The sequence below is a fragment of the Temnothorax nylanderi genome, unplaced genomic scaffold (genome assembly GCF_030848795.1).
Source record: "Temnothorax nylanderi isolate EJ_2023f unplaced genomic scaffold, tnyl_v1.0 TNYL_tig0239_pilon, whole genome shotgun sequence".
In the NCBI taxonomy this organism is placed as follows: Eukaryota; Metazoa; Arthropoda; class Insecta; order Hymenoptera; family Formicidae; genus Temnothorax; species Temnothorax nylanderi.
The window spans coordinates 172,217-195,092 of record NW_027249301.1 but is presented as its reverse complement, the minus strand read 5'-3'; the positions used below and the strand labels follow the sequence as shown (position 1 = coordinate 195,092).

At 42.2% G+C, this 22,876-nt stretch overlaps 1 protein-coding gene across 4 annotated transcripts; it reads right to left on the bottom strand.

Annotated features, from left to right (window-relative positions):
• Window positions 1–818: 818 nt before the first annotated feature.
• Ip3k1 (inositol-trisphosphate 3-kinase-like protein) lies at window positions 819–13,722 on the bottom strand. Of its 4 annotated transcripts, none has more exons than XM_071718191.1 (5): window positions 13,489–13,722; window positions 2,576–2,881; window positions 2,262–2,470; window positions 1,704–2,175; window positions 819–1,618 (listed from the first exon to the last, which is right to left on the bottom strand). In XM_071718191.1, the coding sequence occupies exons 2-5, from the start codon at window positions 2,837–2,839 to the stop codon at window positions 1,415–1,417; spliced, it is 1,149 nt and encodes a 382-aa protein (XP_071574292.1). In that variant the 5' UTR covers window positions 2,840–2,881; window positions 13,489–13,722; the 3' UTR covers window positions 819–1,414. The 4 variants fall into 4 exon arrangements, with proteins under 4 accessions (XP_071574292.1, XP_071574291.1, XP_071574290.1 ...); XM_071718190.1 differs by lacking the exon at window positions 13,489–13,722 and adding an exon at window positions 8,331–9,274 and having other exon boundaries at window positions 2,576–2,897; XM_071718189.1 differs by lacking the exon at window positions 13,489–13,722 and adding an exon at window positions 8,331–9,266.
• Window positions 13,723–22,876: the final 9,154 nt, after the last annotated feature.

Here is a 22,876-nt window from a genome sequence, read left to right as displayed (position 1 = left end):
ACATCTCTTAGACATGCGTGCTGCAGGGTAATGAGGAAATGATCTCCGCAGTGTTAAATCATTTTAACGACAAAAATTCAAGATATCTTTTTAGTATAGTACAAAAAAATTAATTCGTCGTTCGAAAAAATATATTGAAAAAAGAGGAACTTTTGGATCTGACTACATAACTCGTTACGGATGCCGATGATTTTGTCACACGATATCTGATGAGATAGATCAACATGATTTTGATCCGATTAAAGGTCTCGGAGTAGGCTCCGATGAATCTAATAAGCGATAACGATTGATTGATTTTAAACACCTTGTTATACCTCGCTATCTTTCTTTCATGTATTTATTACGTGTTTTTTTTTTAATTTTTCCCTTGTTTATATCCAAATCGACCAAAAAAGTGACGCAAACGAAACCTTCCATAATGTTCGATAAACGACTGATGGTCATCGTAAATCGCGGAATAAAATTGAAGATATTTTAATGTAATATATTCAGTGGCACGAGAGCTACAGGTAGAGATAAGATACGAAAAAAATGAATTTTTACGAAATTCTCATTTAAATAATCGCTGAATTATACAAAAAGCATATTATCTGTCTTCTAAATGTCTCTTTAGAAAACAGAATTGAAAGCCAAAAAAAACTTTCGACAAATATTTAATGTGATATTGGCAAATCGACCGTGACTTTTTGCATCGAATAGTTTTTCAGTCGTTTATTAAATCTTATAGAATCATAATTATTCTAAATACCAAATTCCTTCTCAAGTTTAGGCCCTTCCATGATTCATATTGCTTAAAATGAATAAAACAAGTCTCTGGATACAATTATATATGAAGATTATTTATTTATTCCTACAAGTTCAAACACGAAGCAACTCGAGACAAGTACTCTTTAAAAAAAGTAAGAACATTATTATTATTCGACGTAAGCACTTCTCATAAATAAGTTTCGTTTAGCTCAGCACGTTAGGTTACTTATCGCTAACTTAAAAGCTATTTTTGTACATTACGCGTTTGTACACAGAGTAATATGTTGCGAATTTCGTTTGGAGATACGTCTCTTACAAAAATGCGCGTAAAATGCAATAGAAAGCAGTCTTCCACGTTAAATATACATATCGGCGACATAAATAATGACGATGAATACGTTGGACTTGCGATAAGACCAGAAGGTGAGCAAAAGTGAGCGAAACGGGTATACCACTTTTTGGCGGTCAGCACATTACTCACTTTACTCATCGTGATAAACTCCACTTCTCGGTGATCCGGTGATACTGGCGCACTTACATTAATTAAAAATCGTTTATAAACGATGGAATACGAATACTTTTTTCACTCGTTACATGTGCATGAGTAAACGACGTTTTGTAGAGTAGAAAAGTCTCCTGAATTTCGTCACGCGAGCATTGAAAATGTTTATGGAGAAAGGCGGACTTCTCCTATGGTTGAAATTAAGTTGTCAAATCCATATAAGAAACCCTCTTCGTGGTTGCCCTCCTCCCAAGGACGCCTGTGCGTGAGCTTTCGTCCGTCCGGCACCTCCCGCGTTTTCGCGAAATCTATTAGCCAAACGCCCACCTTTTCGCTGTCGAAAATCATGAAAATACTACTGCCGATTACCTGAAAAATAAAATAATGAGTTTGAACAAATAGATGTACAAAATAAACCTTATGACAATCGGCAGAAACAAGTGACGTATCGTACCTCGTGAGTTTCAAAATATTTCGACTCCTCAATTTTAATTCGTAGACTCTTGAGGCGCGCGAGGATCTTTTGACGAGTGTCCTCGCGCTTGCTGAGAAATTGTCTTATGATGTCGAGCACCTCCGAATGCGACTTGACCTTTTTGAGATCGGTGATCGGCGGTGCACCCGGCAGCTTCATCGCCTCGATGCGAAAACCATGGCTGCAGGTCGAGCTCTGCTGCTCGCGGAACTGCATGTACCGTAATTTAGTCACGGCGCGTTGCTCGTGCTCCAGCTGGGTCGGTGCGTCCGGATCGACGGCAATCATTTTCTGATAGAGGTCTGGCCTAGCGGTGGTCTTGGACACCTCGGACTCGAGGAAAGTCCGCGTGCCCATCTTGATATCCATCACGTGCGGGTCGTTGAAACCGAAGAGCAGATCCTGCAGCTCGATAAACGTGTCGCCCTTGTACTCAACCTCCCGGTAATATCTGCGAGGAGCAACAAAAGTTTAGTCCTGTGGTCTATCCTACCTACTTACGTCGCCATAAAAAAACGAAAGGATTTTCAAGCAAACCTCGGAATGCAATCCCGCAACGCTTCCTCCTTGCTCAGGGTCTCATAAACAATGCGCTCCGTATTTTCAGCGCCACCGGTCTTCCTCTTCCAGACGGTGCCAGGACCGGCGGGTGCAAAGCCGTCCGGGTGGCCCGATAGTTGAAACCAGGACTTTAGTCGGTTCTTTAAGAGTACGTCGCTGGCTGGCGCTGTCAGATCCAGAGCATTCTGGAACATGAAAGATGACGTAAAATCAGGTAAAATGGTTTTTTGGAAAACGAGCGAACACGTGTGTGTTACGGACTAGCTAGGTATGAATATAAATACACGTACCAGGGCGAGGAATTTCAAGGAGAGATCCTCGTCCGGCATCGTCGCGTCGGACAGGACCAGGGGGAATTGTTCCATTTTTCGTATGGTGGCCGGATCGTTGGGCAATTTGGCGAGCGAGCTGGATGATCTGGAGCCAGCGCTGCTGGATCGGTTGCTGCGAGAGCCCATCGAAGTGCTCCGTCGCCATTGACGGAAGGCGCTGTAAGTGCTGCTACTGCTGCTGCCGGGCCCATCTTTCTGTCGACGGTGGTCCTTGTTGCCCATCGAATCATGACTGCTCAATTGCGTTTGCTCCTTGCTCGAGGGCTGCAACCAGAGAGGCCTACTAAGAATTTAATCCAACCGGGACAAATGTGTTACGCTATAGGGCGCGCCGCCTCGAAATTTCAGTCGTCCGGAACCGGGGGGGGACTCGATACGACGAGATTGCATCCGACCGGATCGACCTCGCCACTGAAGCGGGAATCAATAAATTTGAGACGATCTTCGATCACAACAAGATGATCCGAGTTATCTCGTTACGCTGAAAGTTGACAAGCCTGCGCGCTCGCGCGCGCGCGGTGCGCGAAGGCTGTTTATTATTATTCGCGTTAAGTCGCGTTACCGCGCTTTTCGACGTGAATATTCGATATCGCGATACACCATTCATTTTAATCTCCGCGCGGCAAGGTCCACGCGCATGATAATTCGACCGTGATTTCGGCCTCGATTATTGGCTCGCATCTCATCTCATGTCTCTGCGATTGCGGGCGACGGCGAACTGATTAGTTGTTAATTGGACGTTTGATGGATCGCGGGAACGTATTATTGACTTACACGTAACCAGATAAATGTCGCGAATTATCGGCGGATCTCATTACGAAGTTGACAAAAAAAGAACGGACAAAAAATCGCCCGTGATGCCGCGGTCACCCGCCGGTCGCCGTGCGTGCCTCTCGGGAGGAGGATGTAGGGGGGAGGGAAAAGGAAGGAAAGAGAAAAAAAACAGAACTCGAGGCGCGATTGTTTCATAAATACGGATCGCGTCTCACGCTACCTATTGACGTCAGTGACTTTTATTCGAGTTGCACCGTGCCACTTGTCGCCGTAGGGCCGATTTCAGCGTGTTCGCAGTGCGCGATCGCTCCGGGAGGGGGGGGGGGGAGACTGGGAACGGGGGAGAGACGATCGAAATGTCGAGGTTCTTAATGCGAGGCGATGATGCGGTTGTGCGCCGTGTGTATCTATTTGTGTTATACCTCGCTTAATTTAGACCGGCGGATTTAACATTTTTCCACAGGACTTGAATTTTGATTCCACAGACTCCGACTCGATGGCGAATTAATTCTTTCAATTTATACTCATTACACGCACGGCACAATGTTCGCATGTCTTAAGGTGTCTTCGGTCGGAAATTTCAGTTAACTTAATCAGCGATTAACTTAACAAGTAGGTAACACCTGTACTATTCTGTTAACATAGACTTATTAACTTGAACTTTTTGTTGTTCAACATATGGAACGAGAAAGATTAGATTACAGACAACGAGTTGCGTAGGTATAGCTAAAAATTTTGCTTCAAGTAATTTTGAATTGATAATAATCGATGATGAATTCAGAAACTTGGTTGAAGTTGTCCTTAGTCCGAATCTACAATAGGTGTTTTAAGCCCTAAGCCCTAAGAAATTGACCAATTACAGTCGATTATTCGCCTCAAATTCGAATGTGATTGATCAATTTCTTAAGGCTTAGAGCTTAAAATGTCTATTGTAGACCCGGGCTTAAGCCCGTACCAGACTACGGATTGGGATTGAGATTGGATTGAAATTCGACCAATCAATGCAAAGTTCACTTAAACTTGAGATCAGTTTTCTCTATTCTCATTGATTAAATTTCAATCCTATCTCAATCCCAATCCGTAGTCTGATACGGGTTTTAGGGAGAATCGCATTAACTCATCAACTCTACAAATCATCCTGCGAATGCGTCTTACATACAAGATAATCTTCGCAAGATAATAAATTAAAACGATAGTCACCTTCAAAATATATACAAATATATACACTGCCCAGTTAAGGTGTTACTTTTCGCTACAGTCTACACCAATCTCTCGTTAATGATACTAGAACATGAGTACATCCCGCGCTAAGCTCGAATGTCTATTTTCTCTATCCTGCATTCTCGATCAACGCGCTAAATCAACGAGCCATTAATTTCTCTTTCTAATTACAATTCCTTTGTCGACTTCTCTTTATATCTCGTGTTATAACGCGCAGTATTACAATTTAGATAAGCAAGAAAGTTCTTTTATCGCTAATTTTATATCAATGTTTTTATCACGATAGAACCAAACGAAAAGTACAGCACAGTACAAAATGCTATTTTAACAATGCGGTTTCTTTCTATACTTAGAACTGAAATGTATAATCTTATCGCATCATGCACACACATCGTAGATTACCGTAAAATTTCGCAAACAACCAAGATTGTTCAGTCAGCTGACGACAAATCGCTACAATAGGCCTGTTCGTTTTCGCTGCACTTCTGAATTAGTGCAATAAGTTAGAATGAAACAAATATATTTTCTTTCATTCTAACTTATTGCACTAGTTCAAAAGTGCAGCGAAAACGAACAGGCTTAATGTTTCACCGCTGCGAAAATGTTCTGCGGGCTCCTCGTAATAAAAAAATCTCCACAACAGAAAGGAAAATGACTGAAAAAAGTGTTTCTGGAAAAATACGGCGGGTTACGTGCGTAACTATGAATACGCCTGCGTTTTAGAAAGGAAAACAAGCGTAAATGAATGTTAATTGTGCATAACGATGGCGCCGCGCCGTAACGCGCGCGCCAAGTATAGCCTCCGTCCGTTAAGTTCGGCCGGACACGCGTTCGGCTCAATCACGCTCGCGGTCATCCTGCCTCGAATCGCCGCTAAATGGCTTTTGTGGCGATAAATAGAGCCGGGCAAATGGTGCCGCGAGTAACGCGACGCTTTAACGTTAACGAAACTACAACGCGCGGGCAATAGATGTTGTCCGGCGCGGACAATCTGCCTGCGTGTTACCTGCGCCGTTACGAGCCGCTCGCGCCCGCGCTCGATTCCCGTTATTAAATTACCACGGCGAGATTATTACCAACGGCAAAACGTAACCAACTCCCGTGGCCGTTCAGCGCGACTCGGTAACAAGTGTATCCGCGCGCTTAAAACTGTGTCAACCGCGCGCCTCGAGCGATCTGTCGCAGCCGCGTATCGCTCCGCGAAATCGTAAGGCATCATCGAGCGGGTTCTCGCTCCAACTAGGTTACACGCTTAACCCTTTCAACCTGCCAGGCTGAAGTGGCACGCTGACGCGTCCCGTCGCTGGACATCCCTGCCTGTCCAGTGTCCGGAGAGAGATCGTTCGGGGTCTCCCTCGACCTCGTCCGTCGAGATCGAAACGCGCGGAGAGATTTCACACGACAAAGCGTCTCGTGTCATTCGAGAACTCGTCGTGGTATCCGTAAATTATGAATTTATGAATATTCCTCCCCGTTTTCCTCTTGTTTTCTCCGCGCTGCGTCCAACTGCGAGATCGCGGCACGTGGACGTGGAATATTAATGCCACTACATATCATCAATGATGACTGTGCCGCTCGGTAATGCGCGCGTGCGTCATTAATAGGAAAACCTATCATTATTTTTCACGCGTATTCCCGTATCAAGGCTTCGCATCGTGATTAATCGTCGGTATCCGCCTTTCGCGATACCGCGAGAAGCGAAGCGAAGATCTATCCGGGTCGGAGATTAGTTCGAGGAGGATTCGAGGAAGCGCGGCGAGGCGAAGAAAGTTGGAAAGCTTCGGAAAGAACGAAGATGTACCTACGTCACTGCTCGAGCGACCTCCTGTTGCGCCAGCTGCATCGAACGTGTTTCTCTATTCTCTTTCTCTCTTTCTCTCACGGTAAAAAAAAAAAGAAATTTTATGCACACGCATAATATGTTTATCAACAAATTAAATGCAGGAAAAGATACCTGATTATTCGTCACGTTGGTCGAGTAGAAACGTTGATAAAAACGGCAAGATTATTTGCACGGTTTTACGATACACGATAAAGAGATGAAATATCTTTCAATGCGCCCGTGGCTTACTAAAAGTCATTATTATATTCCACCTTGTTATATATTATTATATTTTAATTTTTTTAGTTTATTATATTTTAGATATTTTGTATAATAACCATAGTTTTACCGTTATGACTTAAGGCCGGTCTACAATCAGTCGTATGTCGGAGTCGGATGTCGGAACGTAGCCGATGGTCCAATGAGAGAATTTCTTTTTCGGAAACGAATTTTCCTCATTGGACCATCGGCTACGTTCCGACTCCGACATATATACGACTGATTGTAGACCGGCCCTAAGATTAGTACTTGATAAGGACCACAACCCCCATGGTCGAAATATCGTGATAAGTTAATATTCAATGAAGTGGCCAGTCAGATCGAAATAAATAATTGTTTATTATATGTGTATTATATGTAAAAAAGATTCCTCACTTCCCAACGGATTTCTTTGAAAGAACTTCGAATCTGAAAGAAGAAAGAACGGCTGATGGTTGATAGAAATCGAAGGATATTGAAATGAAGAATCTTCCTCTTCATTTATTCTCGATTTTTCTGGACGAGCTATTCTTCTACAAGGAGTTCTTATACGTACGAATAAACGGATCATCAGGGACGTAACAATATCACTTTTTATTTAAGGTCACTATTTCCAAAGTCTGTTAACCTCTAACCGACCGTCAACTTTTCAGAATAGCCAATAAATTTGTTCGTGTTGCTTAAAATTTTTAAAAATTCCTGCACTTAAAACGAGATAAATCTACATTGGGCGTTGGAGAAAGAGAAAGAGAAGATTCCAAGTGCAAAAAGTGCAGACAACGCAAACAGACCTAATAGAAGCTGGTTAACAGTCGGTTAGAGATTAACAGATGTTGGAAATAGCGACCATTATCGCCACTTTTTTCAATGTACGCTACCTGTTCTGTCCAGAGACACAGAGCGCGCATTCCTTTTTTTTTTCATCTCATCTTCCCGCATTTTCTGTTTACTACATCTACGTTACTTGCGTTCTAAAAAAACGCGTGTTCCAGGAATAGATTACTCTGGAATATATAAGGTATTACGAGCACTTTAGTTCCACCACACGGTGGAATCGATGAAACCGCTTTAACAGACAAACACGAGTCGAGTCATCTCGATTAACTAACAAACGGCCATCGCGCCGACGTAGTCTTCCTTCAGGACACCCTGTACGATACACGGTCACTCATCGAGCGAGATGAAATCGTGGAAGTAGGCCCAGTGGGGTAAATACGTGAACAACAACGGGTCAATGATCTTCCATTGAAAACCGAGTAGTTATAGTTACACGATTTGATTCGGTGTTGCGCGACATAAGTATCCCGTATCCCGAAGGTCCTTCGCGAATTTTTATACGCCGGGTTACTCCGGTCGCGTTAAACGACGTGGCCTGCCCGGTTATCGTTGATTACGTCAATCTAGAGCATGTAGACACAGCTGCGTGCGTATGCACGCCGTTTGCGCGTTTAATCTCATACTTGGCATTCCATCGACGCGTCCTCGCGCGAAACGGGAGATTCTCGACGCGAGAGGCGCGGAAAGAGAAAAGGGCACGGGGAGCGACTGGCCTCCTCCGTCCCCCTCCCACTCCCCCCCCCCCCACCCCGACAATTCGGGGTCCCGGGGATTGTGTCGACCCGCAGGGCGGCCGCGTACCTTGTTGAAGTGCGTCTGTAGAAGCCGCTCATACTGATCGACCGCACGCAGGCAGAGCCTCGTGGTGAACGCTTCCATTCGTGCTGGCAGGGGCGCGTGACACACACTGCTCGACATTATTTATCCGTTTGGAACGCGTTGCGCGCACGAAATACCACAGGCGTGACGTGACGGAGAGTCGACGCCGGCACTGTCCGGACTGTGTCCCTCTCTCGCGCGCGCGCGCGCGCGCGTTCTCGGCTCGGGATCGTTCACCGGGAGTGTTTCACTTCAGCGCGGACGAACGTCGGCGAACCTAACCTCCATCGGGTGCCGGCCGAGGCGAGGCGAATCGACGAATGACGCGCGGGGCGTCGCGCGGTCCACGAAACCACCCTGTACGCCCGGTAGGCGCGCGCGAGCGCGAGCGTGCGCGCAGCCGATTGGCCGAGCCGACCGAACTCGGCTACCTACGACAGTCCCTCGCTCCCTCCTTCTCGCACCCGTCGCATTTGCTCTCACTCCGTCCCGCTCGCTTCTTCTCACTTCCGTTTAGCGCTGTCGCCTTCCCTCCAAACTCGCTCGGCTCGTTCTATCTCTATCCTGCTCGCCGCGTTACACTTCCCGTGTCGCCCTCCTGCCCCTGCCGCGTCGCCGCATCATTCTCCTTCCCTCTCTTGCTCCGACCAGACCGACCTCCTTCTCTCACTCTTTCTCTCTCTGTCTCCCGCATGCACGCGCGCGCGAGTGCATTAACGTCACCGCTTCTGCGTGCCGCACAAATACTCGGCTATGCTATGCGAGACGGAGGCAACTTCACTCCGCTCCGTTTCGCTTCGCTGCGCTGCGCTTCGCGACGTCACTGCGCGATGCGTTCGTGTAATACACCGTGGCGACGCAACACTGAGGCGATGAGAGAGCACGAGTGTAGTTTTATCGGTATGCTCTCTCTCCCCCCGAGCGCGGCTGCCGATTGTCCCGGTATACGCCACGTACGGAACGTAGGCTGTTGGCGATTTGCGGTTTAGGAGAAGGCTGAAAAATAAATAAATCCGGGCCCCTTTTTTTCCGTAACACCCGGTCGTAGCCGATTGTTTTCACGCAGAGAAGAATATTCTTGATTTGAAAATATCTTTAGTTTCAACGTGGAAATCTTGAAATGAGATTATATTGAAGGAAACTTGCTTGAATGATAGTGCAACCCAGAAAAAAATGTTGAAATAAAAAGTTGAAATTCTTATAAAATTAAAAAGATTATAAGTAGTGATCTTGCTTATAGTATATGAAACAATCTGTATCTTCTTATAAGAATTTCAACTTTTTATTTCAATATTTTTTTCTTAGTTGCATATACTATATATATAGTGACTTCATTCAAGCAAATTTTCTTCAAGCGAGTTTTCTTTAAGCAAGTTTTCTTTAAGCAAGTTTAACGCAATATATAATCTCATTTCAAGATTTCCACGTTGAAACTAAAGATATTTTCAAATCAAGAACATTCTTTTTTTTTTGTGCACACTTTGAGGAAACGTGTTCACGATTTTCTACCCGGACCGGACCACTCGACACAATTTCGTATCTCGCTGAAAATTGTTGGACTTGTATATGTTCTTTTCTCGCATAAGGAGAGAAAGATCGAGCGGATTAACAATAAACTCCCAATACTGTCCATTTTTACCAATGCGGATTAACTTTAATCTCGGTTTAATTTACTTCTTATCTTTTTCTAATTCTTACAAAGACGTCTTATGTCCTGATTTTGGACATTGTGTTGTCTGGGAGAATAATAATACACGTACGTATTTCTTAATAAGTTAATCGTCAATCAAATTAATCATGTTGATCAAATTAATTTAGAGTCTAGTCGAAATAGGTCTACAATCAAACGTTGGAGAGAGAAAGAGAAAAGACGAAAAGCACACCAAAAGTTCAGCTACACAAAAAAAGGTTTTACACAAAAAAGAACGGAAAGTCATTGTCTGGACCTTTTCCGTTCTCATTATGCACATGCGTAGAATGAAAACGTTACGATCACGATATGCAAGCGAGTCGAGCGGCAAATACGAAGGGCAGCGCGAGAGAAAATATCAAATTTATTTAAGTTGAGTAAGAAGTAAGAATATAACGAAGCGCGAGCGCGTTTTCGCGAAATTCGCGTCAACGAACAATTCCGATCCTCGACTACGGTCGCTTTCCCACGAACTCGCCCTGTTTGGTTTTTGCATATTGAGCCCGCAACAAATGACTCACGAACGGCTTCGACATTTCTCGTGCTTGACGTAAGCTCGTTTCCATCTTCCGATTAAGAGCCTCCGCACAAGACTTTCGTATGGCAACGTAGTGTAACGAAACGTGGGTCAACGCACAAGAAACGTATCGGTTACGGCGTTATACGTCAATACGTTTCTTGTGCGTTGATCTACGTTACGTTACCATACGAAAGTTTATGTGCGGAGGCTCTAACCGATACGTTTCTTGTGCGTTGATCCACGTTACGTTACGCTACGCTATCATACGAGAGTCTGTTGCGGAGGCTCTAAGTCTGACCTGGTCGGAACCGGAGCTTTTCGGAATCCGCGAGCGAGAAGAGGGATCGCGCACGGCTGATTCACTTCCGGCTGCGGTCCGCGACGCGAATCAGGATAGATCCTATCGGAGGAGCCCGGCTCGTTCAACGGATCCGTCGCGGTGCGCGAGGCGAGGCGCGCCACGGTGAAGCGTAAAACGGCGAACGATTTCGGGGTCGCCGTCCCACATTTTTTCAAGAGGACTGCTCAAAAGGTTTCTGTTCACGAGAGCGGTCTTCGAATCCGTTTGTCGGACACGCCGATACTATCATTCGAATATGCGTCTACGATATCGTTCACTAATCTCGCCCAGTCCTTTCAATAATTCTTATCTAATGCTAAAGACGATTTGGACCAAACTCCGATCGACTCGATCGGTGGATTAATTTAACGGACTCGCTGTAGAGCAAAACTTTCAACTATATAAATTTGTCGTCCCTAATCTAATCTTCTTTTCCATATGACAAACAGCAAAAAATTGATAATTCCATCCATATTACTAAAATAATGCAGGTATTAACTCGATAAGCTAATCGGAGTTTAGTCAAAGTCACCCCGAACTGTTGATCGATGGTCGCTATCTATTGGCGCGATTCCCGGTCATCGGTGCCACTTGCTGACGTAAATCGCGCTATCAGGGAGAAAGTCGACGCCCGCTATGCGCGTATTCGACGCTGTTTTTACGATCGTCTTTACGTGAGTTTTTGGAGAATGAAAAACACAACTCTCTCGATCTCACGCGGGAATTTCTCCGGATTCCGACGATGCGACGTCGTTGCCCGTTTGCACGTTTCCGCTGGGAGAAAAAGAGAGACTGAACTAATTCTTATTCCCGGCGTCGCGTAAACGTGACGATCGGTGACGATTTTATTCGTTGGCGCGGGCGGCAAGGTAAGGGTGATCGACCGCCGCGGAAATACGAGTAAGTACGAGACGCGAGAACACACACGGACGACGCGCCTCCGATTGGAATTGGGGTGTCCACGATCTCTCGCATGTTCTCACGTTCCTCGCGAGGAATGCCGCTGAAACGTGACGCCGAACGGCCGAAAATCCGCCCAGATTCGTCGGTTGAGGTATCCGCCTGGCGTTTCTCTCGGCGAGCGTCGAGCTACGTTAAAAGCGCTTAGAGCGTTCGTTAGCGTGACGTTACGAGATATCACGGTGGCAAGAGTTCCGTTACGTCCCGTATCGATGTTTGGCTTTGTATACGAGGCCCCCTGGCATCATTTGATACGTGAAATTCGTTCATTACGAACTCTTTAAATCTCGTAGAGCGATTTCGCCACTAATATATTAGAGTGATTACGATAGTCACTCCAAAAGAGAGGGTGGTCTCTCTAATTTGAGTAAATACGGCATCATAAGATAGGAGTGAATTTTTCACTCAAATTTTTAGAGAGGCTTCTCTACCGGAGTGTTACAATCTTACTCTAAAGCGAATCGGAATTCAGCCAATCACAGATGAGTTGCTCGTCTGTGATTGGCTGGATTATGATTCGTGATCTGCAATCCCAATCCGCGTCCGCAATAGTGTGACACGGGCTTTAAGCCTAGCTCATCACTAAAGATCGGCTGATAATTTAAATGACTCTAACAGGTGAAATTTTCCACTCAAAATTGTAGAGTGGCGTAATTCATTCCTATATGGACACTGATTTATTGCACTCGAAAAGAGTGCCTTTCACTCCAACTTATAGAGTGCAATTTGACTCTTTCTTATAGAGTGGCGAATCGCTCGAAGTGAACAATCTCATCTTTCACTTTTTGTTACACTTGCATTTCACTCGTTTTGAGTGATATTTCACTCTTCGACTTTTAGAGAGGACATAAGCCGTGCTTGAGAACAATAGCAGAGTCGAAATGTTTGTCAGCATGATATCGTTATTAGAAATATGTTTATCGCGGCATCTCGGTTACGTTAAGATGTTAATCATGTAGTTTCAGGACGGAGCATCTTGACGCAGATCCCGCCGCGACTCGTCGATTTTTCGGCAGCGAATGGCAATTATGGGCAACGTTGCGCGGCCTTGATTTAAGAAATCGATTACGAGATAGTCGGGAAGATTTTCGCAATGATGTGTCAGCGCGACGAATCACGGAATGAGATTGCCAAGAATGCGAGTCGTTGCGTCGGCGTCGAGTGTCTCATACACGCTAAGGTGCAGCCGTGCATTGTGACATTTCTCAAAAAACTATTGTTATTGCAAAAAGATGTATGAATAAAAAACACACTCTCTCTCTCTCTCTCTCTCTCTCTCTCTCTCTCTCTCTCTTCAGCAGGTCTACCTCAAACATGTTGAGCTTGAAAGAACAACATCTCTAGCGTATTCTTTACAAGGAGAACACTAAAAATAACCTTCTTATTCTTTTTCAAATAAGTCGATGTTCTTGAAAGATACAAAAATATTGGGACATACAGATTTTTTCGATATAATAGTGACGCACGTAAATGCACTTGACGTATAGATATGAATATACTTACGCATACATTTTTCTGCCCGATTTATGTCGATTTAGATACGTCGTCGTCATCGTCCTTTTCTTCGCAAAATTCCAAGAATTTTATTGTCGATTTGGCTTATATTTTACATACGCAAATGTATACTTACATTGATAAAAATTGAACGCGACGGTAGAGCCGTTTCCCGATCGAGACCTCTTCTCAATCCGCGATGTTTCGGTCTAAGGCGATTTAATAAACCATCTTTAACGAGATTGCTTCCTCTCGACGTTAAGTAATCGAGCACGACGGTTCTACGGTTCTACGGTTCGCCCTTGGACGAGTACACGCCCACGCGTACAATCGACAATGATAATAACGATGTCCAATGTTGGGAGCATCGTGTTGTACTGGCGAACGTGTCTCGCGTCGTGAAAATATTGGCTTCGCCGGAGGTGAGGTGTCTCGCCGATCAATTCTGCGAAATTAAAAAAGAATGATGATGCGTACGACAGTGACGAACTCGCCGTCTCAGAATTGATCGCGCGATGTTCCGCGCCGGCCGAGGCGTATAATTGTGTATTCTATTTCTCTTTCTTGGAAACGCATCACCGATTCTTTTTATTATGAATTTTGACATTCTAAATAATGATGTCACGTGGAAGAAGCCGATTCAGATGAATGCGGATCTCCGTCGCGGAGATGAGTGGTCCAGCGGTCTACCGCTGCCATCGAGACGATGCCGGAGGGAGTAAGGCTCTTGGCGTGTGCTTTAGATCAAAACTCGATGATGTCAGCACTGACGTCTGGTTTTGAAGAAAAAGAGGTTTAGAAAAAAAATTAATAAGGTCGACCGGAACTGGTCTTACCGCGCCTATCCATCGCCCGTCACGATGACGACTGTTTCATAATTAACCGCGATAATAATTACGATTCTATATTGCTGACCTAATGACCCCCCTATACAGGGGTCATTAACGATGTTTTTTTTTATATGGATAATGGTTTTCTTTTCGTTCACGTCAAATAAGGTATAATCGCGAGGCGAAGAGGATATTCGTAATTTGCGATCTACCGGCGCGGCGGAAGTTACGTGGGCGGCGGCCAACCGTGAAGCACGTACGCGCGGCAGCTCCTATAGTCGTTTCGATAGTCGTTTTATCGCATCGCGATGCACACGACGAATTTATCTTTTTTCCTGCCTTCGCGCCTTCCTCCCGTTTTATCTAATCCCGACGTGACGACGGAAAACTGACGCGCGATAAAGCGTTTCCTCTCACGAATATCGGCGTTTCCGCTTTAAGACGGGACTCTGTTAGTGGGTCTAGATCGAAACACACATCGGATCCTTCAATCACATATTCGTATGCTCTCCCCGATTACCCAAGTCTCGCCATACAAATCGATTTTGAGTACGTCTCTATCGTTATTTTTACACGCGTTAATGTCTTTGCGCCCGCGCGATTAGCAATTTAATGAGGCTCTCGTGGATCGTTGCATTGAAGATGTTTTAAAAATAAAGCCCGGGCAGATGGAAACAGGTTTTGGAACCTCGAGTCTGTTTACATCTATACGTCTACTTTGTCGCGCCCTGTAGCCAATCGAGCGAGTCCTCGAGACTATAAAGATATATTATTAACGGTCACTCGATCGAGAATACAAACGCGTCTCGGGTCTCGGGCGACGAGTTATTTACGATATTATTTATAGGTACGTAATACATATGGATACAATCGATAAGGCGGGTGTCAATTCCAATTATGTCGCTTCCGATATCGCGACTTTCGATACCGCGTGCATACGCATGCGACGCGTCGATCACATGGGTCGCGGAATAATTGCCAGCATTCCCCACATTGTCGGTAATTACATCCATTGACGTCGATGCTTACTATTTTTCCTTATTTTTCTCAACATTATTCACTCGTCTCTCTCCCTCTCTCTCTCTCTCTCTCTCTCGTCTCCGTTCCGCAATCGGCCAAAGCGGCGATAAGCGGATCGGGGAGACTCGGCCGCGCTCTCGAAACTCGGTGCTTGAAAAATGTGCGAATTGTTGTGAGAGAGTCGCGAACGAGCGCTAACGAGCGTTAACGAGCCACCGCTTTGCCTGATAAACGGAGAGTTCGGACAGTTTATTGGTATATAAGCGTGGAAATTTTCGAGCAACCGCATTCTCGGGTCGACGAACGGCTCGCCGCGGATTGCCGCGCCATGCCACGGCTGGAGCTGCGTGTACGCAGCAGATACGATGGCACCGGATGTGGCACCGAAAAATGCGCAGTTTCCAGTCTCGTGCGCGCTACGCGGAGGATGGAATCCTCGGGGGAAAATTGCGACAGTCGAAAAAGGAACCTGTCCCACTCTGTCCCCGGCTCCGCCGCGCCGCTCTCTCGCCTTATCGTCGGCGTCGGCCCCACCGCACCGGTCCCACGCCGCGCGCTCGCGGCTGTAAGCAAGCGTGTACGCACGTAGCGGCATGGGTAGGCGAGCAGGCAGGCAGGCGGGCTGGCGGGCAGGCAACATGGTATGCGTTGGCCGCGGAGCGGAGCGTGCGGAGGTCACCATTGACGCAAATCTATCCGAGTGTCACGTGAGCGCGCGGGGCCGCTGGAACACAATATACACACGCGATGGACGACAACGGCGCGGCGCGGCGTGGCGGCCGGCCGCTCCACCGTTCCATTAAATCCATGCTTGCTACTCCGTCCGCGGCTATATATTTATGCGGCTAGCGATGGGCCCGAGCCGGCGCGGCGGCGGGATGAGCCTTGAGAGAACGTCGGTCGATGAAACTGGATGAAACTATGCTGAGCCGGAACGGGTTTTCGTCGGTCGAAAATACGAAGCGGAGGAGAACGGGGAGACTTCGTATCGGAGGCCGACATACTTGTACATTCTTAAGATTCTAGTAGGCACCCAGACAGCACCGTGTTCAAAGTCGGGACATATGACGTTTTAAAGATGCGTTAAAACTGTCTTTGAGACGTTTTATGTCCCGATTTTGGACATGCATGCTGTCTGGGCATGCTATGAAGATAGGATAGGATCGTTCTTCTTCAAAGGGAGGGAATTTCCTCATGGGAATGGGAAAGATTTGGAAGTCGGGCTCGTTCGGGCCATGACATATATCGACATGGCAGCACCTCGCCCGACACGAGTGTCGTCCCCATCGCTATTTCGACGAGGACGTCGAGCATCAGAAGGAAGGACGGGAGGAAGAAGCGGAGTGGATATACTGCACTCCGCGGCCCACCCACGTTACGATATAATGGGCAATTAATGGCCGGTGGACTGGCCGATCCTCGCTGAATGCCAATCGGCCACGGGAAGCGCCACGCTGGACGAAGCCTGTTGTTTAACCCTTTGCGCTCTGCCCGAACATGCTCCATATGGCAACGCGAATCGCCGGAGAGGTCTCTCTCTTGGCTATAATTAGAACGCTCGTGAACGCTAAGTCTTTTTAATACTGTCGACTCTTTAACACGTCTTTCGTCTCCTGATTCTTTCAATCGCCGCTCATATTTCCCTATTTATGAGCAAATACCCGAATAACCGCGGCATTTTTCTTCTTTTGGTAAGGAAAGATCGTTAAGAAACTCTCCATATGTGCTCGCATGAACGTCAGCAAGGACCTTGCAGTAGCCTAGTTTCAGTCCTGCGAGATAGAACACGAATTTAGCGCGCATTTGCTCGCGCAAGAAAGAGAGAGAGAGAGAGAAAGAGAGAGGGGGGGGGGAATATTTTCTATTTCTTATCATTTTTTAATCAGGTCAATGTTGCCGCGCGACGATCCGTTGCTCTCTTTAACCAGCCTCGTAACATAGTTGTATCTATGAACCTAAAAGTTGACCGATTGATTCGTAAACGAGCAGGATCTTCTCAACCGCACGACATCCTAAAGATACGTTCGCATTATATTTAAATCTGGACATCTATACATGTATACATTTATTTCTATTTATATTTTTGTATTTCTAGCACTAATTGTAAGTACTGCTTATTTTTCAGCTCGTTCAATGTGTCACATTATCGATAATACCGGCTTGCGAGGAGCCGTCTACTCGAGAGACACGCTTCTTTCGAAAAGTCGCCGCTCGCTCTCTATCCTCGTCTATCCGCAATTCGCTGCTCATCGCGATGGAACTCTATTAAAGTTTCAGCATTTATAACTCTTGCCGAAGAATGCTCAAGGCGAAAACAAGCGGCCGCGGACGCGGCGCGATGCAACAATGTCTTCGACGTTAATGGCGGATGGCATAATGGTGTTGCAATATCGGGGTATTATGTAACGATCAACGTTATCAAAAGACACGGTCGTGCTTCGCGCTAAGTTCACGCGCAGCGAGGCCGACTGTGTATCTTTACGCGAGATGAGTTGAGAGCCGGCTGAGATTATCGGATCCCACAACAGTAACGCCTGATCGATTGAGCTGTTAATAGGCTTATTCGATGGAGCAAACTCAAATTATGTAACAAAAGTATTTTTATATTTTTATTCTACATGTTATATAAAGAGAGATATAACAATCTAAAGTCTAGATATCGAAATTATTAAGAAAGTCGTGGTTGTTGTCGTCGTCGTCATCTGACTTCTTTCTTTTTCTTCTAATATACTGCACGCATTTCATCCTTTTCTAAAATTCTGTATGGTTAAACTTTTTCCGAGACATAAGGTTGCGCTGATAGCAAGATGAGCGAAAGCGAGAGAGCGGGAGCAAGTTGTTATAATAGATAAAATGAAAAAAATGAAATCTAAAATATTATTTATAATTGGTAACAAATAATACATAAAAGAACAAAAGTATAAAGAAGTCTAGTAAATCTAGAAAATACGGTACGATATATTCGTATAAAAAAATTATGATAAACTATTATATATGTAAAAAATCTCTTGTACAAAATTGTTTTAATATATCCAATAAAAAATATAAAAGAATTGTGCATTGCAACGTAAATGGTAACAATTTTCGTAAAAAGAATGTTTTATAGGTGAATAATAAATGTTGTTCAACATTTCATGATTTTAAAAATGTTAAAAGTGCTTTTAAAAAAAGTATTAAAATCAGAAAATTGCGTCAAATAAAAAGAGGAAATATGATAAATGTTTTAAAAGATTAAACAATTTTAAACAATACAAAATGAAAAAATTTAATTGCAATAATAAAATATTTAATTAAAAAACTTGGCGCTGCTGTGGCTGAAATAAATAAATAAATATTTCGTGAATATGAGCGTGTATGTGATACATATGTGTGTTAAATTAAAGTCTAAATTAAAAACAATATTTGTTACATTACCTTATATTTTGAGATCTAGCAGCGCCAAGTTTTTTAAATTATATACATGTTTTTTATACATTACATTTCTAAATTTTGTATTGTTTAAAAATGTTTAATCTTTTGAAATGCTTATTATATTTCCTCTTTTTATTTGGCGCAATCTTTTGATTTCAACATTTTCTTTTTTAATTAGATTAGAATATACAACTTTTTTCCAAAGATTTAAAATTTAAAACGTACAGTAGTTTTTGTTCAAAGATTCTTATGTATATGATAGTATTTTATAGATTAAAATATACAACAGTTTTTTTCTATATTATAACCTTAAATATAAAAAAAGTATTCTTTTTGAGAATCAATGCTCGGAAGGGGCCCCTTTTTAATCCGAAATACTCTTGTGCATACTTGCATATATTAAATAAAAAATTTCTCGCATTAGTTGCTCTTCTGCGTTATGAGCCAGAAAGTACAAATACGACAACAATTTCTGAGCCAGAAAGTACAAATACGACAACAATTTCTGAGACCTTTCACAATAAAAAAAGGAATAACTTATTGAGAGTCAAATATCTGAAAGTTCTCCATTCAGTACGCGCAAGAAAAATGCAGAAGCAAAAAATTCCATTAAGAATTTTTTATCGTGCATATGTGCGAGTACCTCGAGCTAAACGAAAGCCTTTTGAGTTTTGATTATTAAAAAATTATTTTTTTTGTATTGTTAGGGAAGAGATTATCGTCTTGTATATTTTAAACAAAACACAGAACAAAATGTTCCGCGTGGAACATTTATTGGAATACCCTGTCGCTAAATCGCGCGGCAGAGTGCTGATTTTTATTAACTAATTTTTTATTAATTATTGTGAAAAACGGTAGAAGACTCTATTCTATTCAATTTTTAACTCGCTCTACCTATCCGTGAGAATACAGTTAAATAATGTAAATATATATATATATATATATATATATAGGTAAACAAATGTCTTAACTGACTGACTGATTGACTGACTAACTCATCAACGCCCAGTCCAAATCTCTAAACATGAAATTCGGGGAGTATATTCCTTCTATGACGTAAGCACCCACTAAAAAGGGATTTTTAGAAATTCTACGGGGTGAAACGGGGTAAAATGTGTTTTCACGGATTCCTCAATATCTCTTATTAGGTTCGATGAGATATTGTCTTGGTTTTTGCTTACAAAGGTTACCCATACAAATGCTTAAAAACATAATTCAGGATTTTGCCCTAATCAATCCCTAAAAGGGCAAATCTAGATTCGGGGGTGAATTGTATAGAGTCCTTCGCATACCGTAGCGAAGCACGGGTGTATCAAAGTAGTATTTAATAAATATAAATATTTAATAAAAGATAAATACATTTTAAGATTAAATAATTATAATATAATTTTAAAATTGAAGAATGTGTAAACTCAAATATTTGAATAGATTAGCACCAAACGTATCCATATTCAGCTTGTATTCTAACGAAAGAACCTGTTGACTTTGTCTGATAAGAAGGGACAACGATTCACCGCAAACTGGCTAATAATATTATCGACTAATGACATTTTGTGTATTTATTATGAAATCCGTTACCCGCGACACTGTTAGTCTGTGTTGATCTATCGAAAGAGTAAGATCGCAACAACCGAAGATATATTACCAGCATTCATATAATATATCAATTCTTGATAATTACAAATAAAAAAATTATCGCACAAAATTAATTCGTAATAGTACAATTACAATACACAGGATAAGTTTATAAAAATTATAACACATTTTAATATACGTATATATATCTGTATCTTAGAGATACTTAAAGGATCGTATATGTCTATATTTTTGAACATTTTCTTCTAATTTCTGTACCATTTCTGTACCACATTTAGTATCGGACAATCTGTAATACAGGATGGTTATAATGGCAGCAAGAGGGAGGCCAACACGCAGCGAGTTGTGGGATTATTTCGAACGATTAGAACGTTTGCTCGCAAAGTGCAAAATTTGTGGAGAAGAAATTCGGTCATCCTGGAAACAAAATGTTACAACAAATTTAAGAACACACTTAAAGATACACGATTTGTTTCTCGATAAAAACCATACAATACCTGACAAGCTACGGCAATATTACTCGGACTTACCAAAATGTAGAGCAAAATGTAATAATAATTTGGTACAATAATATCTTATTTAACGGACTATGGACATTTAAAGCGACATTTAAAAATACATTCTGACTTAATGAACCAGAGTCAACAGGAGTAAGTACACATTCAAGAACTTATTAAAAAGTGTTAGGTTAGGTTTTTATTAAATAGGCTTATTTAATAAAAACTATATATACTACAACTCGATTTTCCTATTTACGTGTTACGTAGGTGATTATATAGTAATTAATAATAATTTCTATTAGCCAAAACTCAACAATTCCATATAATAATATTTGAATATAATACGCTGTTGATCTTTGCAAATGTCATATAGTGATATTGATGCTTTATTTGTTATACTTAATTTTGAGATTATTATTGTATATACAGGGTGTTCATCGTAACGGTCCGCACAATTTTTGAGACGATAGTTTAAGAGAAAGGTTGTAAGGTGAACATTCATCTATCTCATGTAAGCTACAACTCGCAATAAAAAAAATTGAAAAATAATTTTTTAATAAAAAATTAATATCATCTTGAATTTTTGAAATGACATTATGCTATTTTTTTCATAATATTGTAGGAGACTTTAAGACAAATTCAACGCAGGATCAGAAATGTCACTTATATTGATATTTAATATCAAATTTGCAGCATTATTTTGAATTAGAATAATAATTTATTGCTGCTATTAAAACAGCAATTAATATCCATTTCGGAAGAAGACTCGAAGAATACTGATATTATACCGATTATACGTAATGCGAAAATTGTTCTCAGACAACAATAATTCAGTGTTTATGTTTGGACTAGTCTAATCAAAGCTTATCTATAAGTCCTGCTATTCAAAATAATGATGCAAGTTTGATATTAAATATCAATAGAAGTAATATTTCTGATAATGCATTAAATTTATCTTAAAGTCCCTTACAATATTACGAAAAAAATAGCATGGTGCCATTTAAAAAATTTAAAGTGATATTAATTTTTTAATAAAGGAAATTAAAAAAAAATTTGTTGCGAGTTGTAGCTTGCATAAAACAGATAAATGTTTATCTTATAATTTTTTTTTGGAACTGTCGGAAACGTCTAAAAAATCATGCGGACCGTTACAATGAACACCCAGTATAACATCGACCTAATTTATTTTAATTTATTCTACAATCTTTCGTAAAAACATTCTATTGTTTCGACCGTCCTGATTTGTGACTATATCCGACTTACGCCTAACGACATCAAGGCAGCCTCAATTATAAGCTATATACGTATAAAGAAATATTAATTTATTTAAGATGTTAATTGTTTTGAAATTAGTATCCGGAAATTCAAGATATGAAACATTTTCTCTCTATCACTATCTCTCCCTTCCTCTAATCCTCCTTCTCACATAAATTTTCACTCCGTTACAAATCACCATTTATAAGTACATAATAGCATCAAGTAATGCGTACAATTGTAATATTAAAAATAATAATTTTTTTTTCAATTTTTTAATTTTATGATATGGATCCCTTTGCAGACCGTCAAAGTCAATAATTACCTAATGTTTCTGCTTTGTTATCTGATAAAATAATAAGAGCATTAAACGCATTTGATGAGTAATTATTCGATTTGCTTATAGGGTAACTCCGGTATTTACGCCGCGCACGGATTTACGCCGCTGAAGTCAGAAAAAATAGAAGGAATAAAGATACTTGCTCGCAATCACTCTCTTATGTGCCTTTATGCCATATCAGTATTGTGTTGTAATTTCAGTTCTTTACTGTTAATATTAACGAAAGTCGTGAGTTGAATCGATTTCTCAATGTAGTAAGTAACGCGATCATATATTACGACTACGTAAAATGATTACTGTAGGGAATAAGGGAATGTAAAGGGTTTAATGGTTATTTCATGATACATAAGTGTAGAGGGATAGTAAAGGATGGAATGCAGCAAAATACAATAGTCTAAGAGCTGGCTACATAAAAATGCAAGGTATAAGGTACATGAAATATTTATAGCTAGAGAGGTTCTATTAGCACTCCCGGACACTGAGTGACCAGTCTGCCTGCGCGCTTAGGAAGATTAAGGCGAGGGCGGACGGTCAAAAATGACAAATTTTACAAGGAAAAAAATGATAAAGCTC